Source organism: Lolium perenne, chromosome 7 (genome assembly GCF_019359855.2).
Source record: "Lolium perenne isolate Kyuss_39 chromosome 7, Kyuss_2.0, whole genome shotgun sequence".
NCBI classification, from domain to species: Eukaryota; Viridiplantae; Streptophyta; class Magnoliopsida; order Poales; family Poaceae; genus Lolium; species Lolium perenne.
In genome coordinates, this window is record NC_067250.2 from 56,772,742 (window position 1) to 56,781,060 (window position 8,319).

Genomic DNA, 8,319 nt, shown 5'->3' on the forward strand with positions numbered 1-8,319 from the left:
GTGTTGTTGTTTAGTTTTTGATTTTTTTTCCTTTGCAGGGAAGAGAAGAGGTGCACGTGAGTGGTGGTCTGGAGGGACACATGTCACTCAGGGGACTCGGAGGTTGGGAGGAAATTATTCTCCCAAGGATCCTCAACACTCTCCATCGGATAGCGCAGTCATTGTCAATGCAAAATGCCTACAATTAGATTTTTGAAATGTTGGCTAATTAGGCAATAAATTCATGAATACTTCCATAATAATATTAAATATGATAACAACGACTATTATCATGTGAAACTCTAACATAATAGATACGCTAATCAACATGAACACCAAAAGTACATCCACCACAACATCCATGACTAAAGTAGGATCAGATCAGACGGACAAAATTAATCACAACGTTAGCATTCCGTAGTACTACCCAACACAACACAACTCAATAGATATAGTTGTGTGCACCAACAAGTACAAAGCCCGGGCTTTCATGTTTTCGAAAAAATTGCTAACACAATGAAGCTGGAAAGCAGCAACTATCTTCAACTTCTGAGGACAGGAAAAGAAGTTTTAAACAAAGATTATTATACAACCTACAAGCATGGAGCACATGGTGGACAAAAGCAATCTATTCATGGGGGAAAGCATAGCAGCGTCGTCGGAGTCCTTTGATCCTTGAGAGCCCCTGTTATATCTCTTGAGTGCGTCTTTTCTCTTTTGGAGTTCTAACCGTCGCCTCATCCTTGCTTCCTTGATTGTCATCTGGTGTAAATGACTTCGGATTGTTACCCTGTTAGTCATAAGATTTGGCACCAAATAGAACCATCCAGACTCCAAGCGACACTCTTTGTACCTCTTGATTCTCTGGTGGATTATCTCTAGTGATTCTTTTATGCTGTCGAGACGTTCCTTGTAATATTTCCAACGGAGCATGCCCAATTTCTTAAGCTCGTGGAAGTAGTTCGTTGTCATCGCCATATCCTCTATCAGACCAACTTCACGGCCCAACAATGTGGTTCGGATTATAGCCGCTTCATCACGGCCTTGGTCGCATATTCTAGTCCCACACTCGTCGCGAAGACAGAGACGAAACTTTCTCCTAGGAATCTTAAATCTGATCTTGGTGCGTCGTTCTCGTCTAGGATGGTAACAGATCGGTGCAGTTTAAAACAAAGGATCAGGCAGGGTTGTCATAGACAGATAAAACACTTGCGGACTGATTGAAGTCAAGGCAGTTGATGGATTGTGCATACCTGACACCGGCGCCAGGGATATTCTCCATGCCGGCGATACAAGTTACACGATGGATCAGCTAGCTAGCACAGATCGATCTATATCTGGTTTTGCAGGCAGCGGAGGTGTGTGATGAGAATGTATATATATACATTGACGACACGGGTTTGCTATCCAATTGGAACTCCTAAACCCCCCGTAATTGTATCTTTCTTTTCCTCTTCTATTCTTATTCGATTTCCTTGTTATATACACCATCCAATAAGAGTCCTAGTATGATTCAGTTTCCTGCCCCGGCATGAAAACCCGGACAGGAAATAGAAATTTTATCTCCTACTAGTAGTACCTTGCCGGGTGGACTCACGGTACAAGTACTTTTGCTAGTCTTGTCTACCTAGAAAACAAAAGCCTAAGCTTAATAATAAGGTCAAAATAACTAAACAAGGCCGGACGAGTCACCGGGAGATCAAGAATCGTGAAAGAAAAAAGTAGGATGGACCTCGCCGCCGAGGAGGCAGCCGTCTCCCCCAAAATTTACTTGCTGGACCTTGTGAGGTTCGAGCCACAACCCGGCGGATCGTTTGACCGCGGTCTGGTCATCCCGTTCAAGGTTCTGCACAACCCGAACAACCAATCTGTCCCCGCCAGCAACTTCAGCATTCTCTGCGCAGATGCCGCCGTCACGACCGTGAACCCCGGCGACGTCACTCTCCTCGACAGGAGTTACATCGGCCCTGGCCATGCCGTCGCGTCCGCCTCAGACCTGGGCGGCCAGATCGGCATCGTCACTGGTGTAACCACTGCGCTCGACTTGATGCAGCTCGGCGATCCCACGGCAGTCATCCAAGGCTTGTCGCCGTCCGACCTGCGGCGTGTCAGGGGGCTCTGCCTTGGCGACTACGTCGTCTCCGGGCGGTGGCTCGGCCGGGTCGTGGAGGTATCCCTCGACGTCGACGTGTTGTTCGATGACGGTGCCGTCTGTAAGGTCACTGATGCGGAGTCCAAGAAGTTGCAGTCGGCGGAGACACACGCCAGTTACCGGCCTCAGACGAACACTCTGCTGTACCCAGGAAAGCGCGTCATGGGCGACCCTTACGCCGTCTTCAAGGCCTCCCGGTGGCTCAACGGGCACTGGAAAGCCAGCCGTGAGGTAGGCACCGTATGCAAGGTGGAGATGGCTGGGGTTCTTGTCTACTGGATCACGCCGGCGCTTTGCCGCAACGACCAGCAGCAGGAGTCCGCTCCTCCGCCGGCCTATCAGAGTCCCGACAATCTAACTTTCTTCTGCCCGGAGTCGGGTTGCGCCTGGGCGGTTGCCGACCGCTGCTTCCTCCGGGGATCACCCGAGCCCCGCAACGGTGGCACTCATCACCATGACGCAGCAAGTTCACCCGATGATAGCAGTGATGTTCTTCGACAGCCTCCGGACGGCTCTTCCGAGGAGGAATCAGACGAGTTGCCGTCGATGATGACCGATGACGATGGCCATGCGCATGCAATGCTAAATACTAGCAAGAAGCGGCAGACGGAGAGGACATCGTACCCGAAGCAGCTGAGGAAATATTTGTTCATTGGGCAGAGGCGAACGCGGCGAGAAGATAGGAGGCAGACGGAGTTGAAGCTGCCCATGATCGTTTCCAACACGTGCACAACCGTGGACGTGCTGTGGCAGGACGGCACGCTGCAGCGCGGTGTGCCATCGAGCTCCGTCGTGCCCTTCGTGACCCTGAACGAGCACGAGTTCTTCCCCGGGCAGTACGTTGTCGACAACGCCCCTGCTGCTGCTGGGGATGGACGCCTGGGTATCGTCAGAAGCCTGAACTGCAAGGACAAGACGGTGCGTGTGTCGTGGTTCAAGGCTGCGGGGTGCCTCCAAGAGGTCGAGTGCGACGATACCGTGAGTGCATACGATCTTGGCATCGACCGTGACCGCTGTGTTTTCTACGGAGATGTCGTCACTCGCCCTCTGCCGCTAGGATCAACCAACGACGGATGTACAGCTTCAGTGCAACAACCACTGGCTCGGGGTCACAGAAATAGGGCCGCTACGTCCGATCTTTCATGGGTCGGGCGTGTTGTAGACCTTCCTGACGGCCACGTCCAAGTAGAATGGGGAGACGGCAGTATGTCAACGGTATGTAGAATTGCCCTTCATCTTTTGTCAGTCGGACTAACCGCAGCATAGCCGGCGCTTCTCGATCGCGAGACATAACTGCTTTGGTGTTTCTCAGGTGTTACCCCATGAGATCACTGTCGCCAACGATGACCCCTACACGGAGCTGCAAGCGGAAATGGGTGACTGGGTCGAGGACGACGACGCTGCTCAAGACTTGGATGCTGCTAATGCGGTACTACTTAGCAAACTTTATTTATACTGTGTGCTCTCCAATTAGCCAGCTTAGATTTACACTTAATATGTGTTTTAACTAAGGATTCATGTTGCTTATATCCGACTCCAGGACAACGATCCTCCTAATCCAGTAGATGGCAAGATCGAGGGCGGCGCTGATGATTTTCCAAATGAATTTGGCCGTGCTTCGATATGGACTTGGGGCTTGTTGGGTGATGTCCTCCGGGCAGTGACCCAATTGGCTGCCAAAACGTTGGGTGAAAGCAAGAGATGTCTGATGAGGTGGTCAATGTCATCAATATCAGAGTTACCTGTGGCCGGTGAAAATGCTCAGGTGCCTGTACCTGTATCTGGAAGCGGTGACAGTCCCAGCAATAGGGTTGCCGAGGTGACAACCTCCGATGCAACTGCCGGTACTCACCACTCTCATCCGGAGGAAGAGGAAAAGCCCACGGTTGCCACCTGTGGTGTTGACGATCCATTCCACTTCCCACGATTTGATACCGTGAAGAGCCCGTCGGATCACCATTACCTCGAAACCACGGACTTGCAGGTATATTCGCTGCAAAACTGTATATTCTAAAAGTATCTAATAAGCTTGTTCTGTAGCAAATATAGTAAACCTGTCAAAAAAGAATCACCTGATTCTGAAAAGCAAGAAAAGCATAACTATGAGTCTATGACTCGTTACAATCGGCAGCAAGTGATCATGTATATATCCATCTACATATGCATGATGTTGAGCTGCATAGCTGAATTAGTGAAAAAGTTTAGTACATAGTCATACAATTGACTAACCATTGTTCTTATCGAAATGAACGGCAGGTTGGTGGTGCTGGAAAAACTTGGGTTAAGACGGTGCAAAAGGAATGGAAAATACTATTGAACGACTTGCCAGGTAAGTTGCCGTCCAAAATTACTCCATCGACCCTAAATATATAAGACTGTTGAGAGTTCAATTAATTTGTAAGGTTGTACTGGTATTTACGGTTTCATGTAAGTACACACGGAATGTGACCACTAAACTTTTCGATTGCATATATACCTGCAGACACTATCTATGTGCGGGCGTTCGAGGACCGGATGGACTTGCTCAGGGTGGTGATTGTGGGTGCAAGTGGGACGCCGTACCACGACGGGCTCTTCTTCTTCGACTTGAAGCTACCCCCGTTGTACCCAACCGTACCACCGCAGGTATACTACCACTCGTTTGGCCTTCGTCTCAACCCCAACCTATACGAGTCTGGCACAGTGTGCCTCAGCCTGCTCAACACGTTCGGCGGTGAGGGTGCCGAGGTCTGGTCTCCGGCAATGTCGACACTCCTTCAGGTCGTCGTGTCCATCCAGGGTCTGGTCCTCAACAACCAGCCATACTATAACGAGGCGGGCTATGAAGAGCTGGTCGGCACGCTGGAGGGCCGCCGCAATGCGCTGCCTTACAGCGAGAAGGCCTACCTGCTCACGCTCCGGACTATGCTCTATCTGTTGCGCCGACCTCCACTGGGATTCGAGGAGTTCGTCAAGGACCACTTTCGCCGCCGGGGAAGATTCATACTTAGGGCATGTGAGGCGTACATGCGTGGATGCATTGTTGGCACGCTGACTACGGATGCGTGTCCTACTGAGGAGAGCAAGCGCCCGTGCTCAGCTGGGTTAATGCTGGCTTTGGCCAACGTGGTGCCAAGCCTCATGGAGGCTGTGAGGGACTTCGTCCCGGAGGACTGACCAGAACGGTAAAGTGGGGTCCCCACAAAATCATTATAGTTAACTGTGGCACTTTCAGTGCAAATGTCAAGACAAAAATTTGTACTCCCTATTAGAAATGCAAAATAATTTTTGGTGGGTCCCATTTGCATCTCTAACTAACACACTGTTGGCACACTTGTTTAGAAACTAGTTACCATTATCGTTTGTATACTCTCTATTCAATTCTTATGTATATAGTAACTCTTTAAGGATTGTGGGTTGTGGAATTTCAGGTTGTAGTCTATTTGTCAATTTACTGGTTATTTTTGGTTTATACAATTTCATCAAAGTTTAACGAAAGAAATTACCAAAGTTGGAGAATAATTTCAAACTTCAGGAAAAAACTGATCATAATTCGACTTTTTTTTTCAAAATTTCTTGTTGTGTACTACCTCCATCCCAAGGCTTAAGGCTTATATTTTTTTGGAAAAGTCAAAGCAAGTAAAGTTTAACCAAAATTTTAGAATAATCTATCAATAAATATGATATTTTGTAGATAGCACATAAAAATATATTTCATTATCTGTCTAATAATATTAATTTTGTATTTGACATGTTAATGATTTTTCATAAAACCTTAGTCAAACTTAACATAGTTTGACTTTCTGAAAAAAATATAGGACTTAAGCCTTGGGATGGAGCAAACCGCTTTTATGCCTGGGAGACACATACTTGAGGGTGTAGTGATCCTTCATGAAACCATTCACGAACTTCATCGAAAAAAACTTGATGGTGTTCTTTTTAAAATCGACTTGAAGAAAGCCTACGATAAGGTTAATTAATTGGTCTTTTTTGCAACAAGCAATGCGAATGAAGGGGTTCGATCCCAAATAGTGTGAATGGGCTCAGAGATATATAGAAAAAGGGAGTGTTGGAATTCGTGTAAATGAAGACATAGGTCATTATTTTCAAAAAAAAAAAGGTTTGCGACAGGGAGATCCTTTATCTCCTATTTTGTTTAATATTGTTGTTGATATGCTCGCAATTCTTATCCAACGGGTGAAACAAGATGGGCAGGTTATTGGTTTAATCCCTCATTTGGTGGACAGGGGACTCTCAATTTTACAGTATGCAGATGATACTATTCTTTTCATGGAGCATGATTTAGAAAAGGCACTTAACATGAAGATGGTTCTTTGTATTTTTGAACAGCTTTCTGGAGTTAAAATCAATTTTCATAAGAGTGAGTTATTTTGTTTTCGGAAAGCGAAAGATGATTAGAGTGAGTATACAAATCTTTTCAGATGTGATATAGGCTCACTTCCGTTTAAGTATCTAGGGATTCCAATTCATTTTCGAAAGCTGAAAAATAGTGAGTGGAAACCGGTAGAAGACCGTTTTGAAAAGAAATTAAGTTGTTGGGCCGGGAAAATGTTATCCTATGGTGATCGCCTTATTCTTATAAACTCGGTTCTCACACAAGCTTACCAATGTTTATGCTATGTTTCCTGGAGATTCCTATAGGAGTAAGAAAGAGGCTAGACTTCTTCAGATCTCATTTTTTCTAGCAAAGCGATGGACACAAAAGAAAATATAGACTAACAAAATGGGATGTTATTTGTAGACCAAAAGATCAAGGAGCAGTGGCGGCCCTACGGGTGTGCCATACTGGGCCGTGGCCCACCCTTTTCTTCCAGCTTTCCCTTATGTTTCGTCATAAATTTAGCCCATTAGCAGTAAATAGCATACAAATTGGCCCATTCTCTACTCACAGGCCCACCCTTTGGTTTGTGTCAAGCTCCGCCACTGTCAGGGAGGATCAGGAGTGGAAGTGATACATCTAAAAAACATAAGTTTACTCAGCAAGTGGATGTACAAACTTATGAACGAAGAAGGTGTGTGGCAAGAGATAATCCAAAACAAATATTTGAAAACTAAGACACTTTCTCAGGTTACAACAAAGCCAACGGATTCACCTTTTTGAAAGGGTTTAATGAATATCAAAGATGAGTTTTTCAAAAGAGGGTCGCTTGTAGTAGGAAATGGACAAAATACTAGATTTTGGGAAGACACATGGCTAGGTGATCTGCCTCTTAAGGATCAATAGCCGACTCTTTATAACATTATTAACCATACAAATGTTATGGTAGCACATGTGATGGGCTCAACACCTCTGAACGTAGGATTCGGGAGAGTTTTATCTGGGAACAAATGGGATAGATGGGTCTATTTAGTTACCCGCCTCATGATGTTTCAATTGATGGATGTGGAAGATGCTTTTAGATGGTCGATAACTACTTCAGCTGTGTTCAGTGTTAAATCTATGTACACATACTTGCTTAATGGACACACGTGTTATCTTAAGAAATATATTTGGAAGATCAAGGTTCCACTTAAAATCAGAATTTTTATGTGGTTCCTACATAAGGAAGTTATATTGACCAAAGACAATCTTAGCAAACGGAATTGACATGGATGCACTAAATGTAGTTTTGTTATCAAGATGAAACAATACAACATTTGTTCTTTTCATGTCCCTTTGCCAAAATCATTTGGAGGATTATTTATATGACGTTTAATTTACCTCCTCCTTCTAGTGTCTCAAATTTGTTTGGAAATTGGTTAAATGGGGTGCCAAAAAAAGATAAAGGCCACATTAGAGTCAGTGTGTGCGCTTTATTGTGGGCTATATGGACAGTCTGTAATGATTTTATATTTAACAAAAGGAGTTTCCCATCTTTTATGTAGGTTATCCCTATGGTCACTCATTGGATCCATATGTGGTCCTTCCTGCAGCCGGTGGAGGAACGTCCAGACATGGATATTGGGTGCAACCGTTTGGCGACAGTCGCACGAGATTTCTACAGCCATTGCGGTTGGCGGTCTGGGAAAAGGCTCACATCATGATGCTACATCGCTTTTTTTCTTCTAGCTTTTTTTAGGTGGCTTATCCATGTTGAGATTCTAAGTGATCCATGAGCTGTAATAATTGTGTACTGTTACTACTGTTTTGATGCGACTTACTTTAATAAAGAGCCGTGTGCATCAATTGATGCAGAGGGCAGGGGCAC

General features: G+C 45.6%; 1 protein-coding gene across 1 annotated transcript; it reads left to right on the plus strand.

Moving 5' to 3' along the window:
* Positions 1–1,705: 1,705 nt before the first annotated feature.
* Positions 1,706–5,287, plus strand: LOC127316017 (probable ubiquitin-conjugating enzyme E2 23). The gene is made up of 5 exons (XM_051346443.1): positions 1,706–3,346; positions 3,444–3,560; positions 3,672–4,115; positions 4,388–4,460; positions 4,614–5,287. The coding sequence occupies exons 1-5, from the start codon at positions 1,706–1,708 to the stop codon at positions 5,285–5,287; spliced, it is 2,949 nt and encodes a 982-aa protein (XP_051202403.1).
* Positions 5,288–8,319: the final 3,032 nt, after the last annotated feature.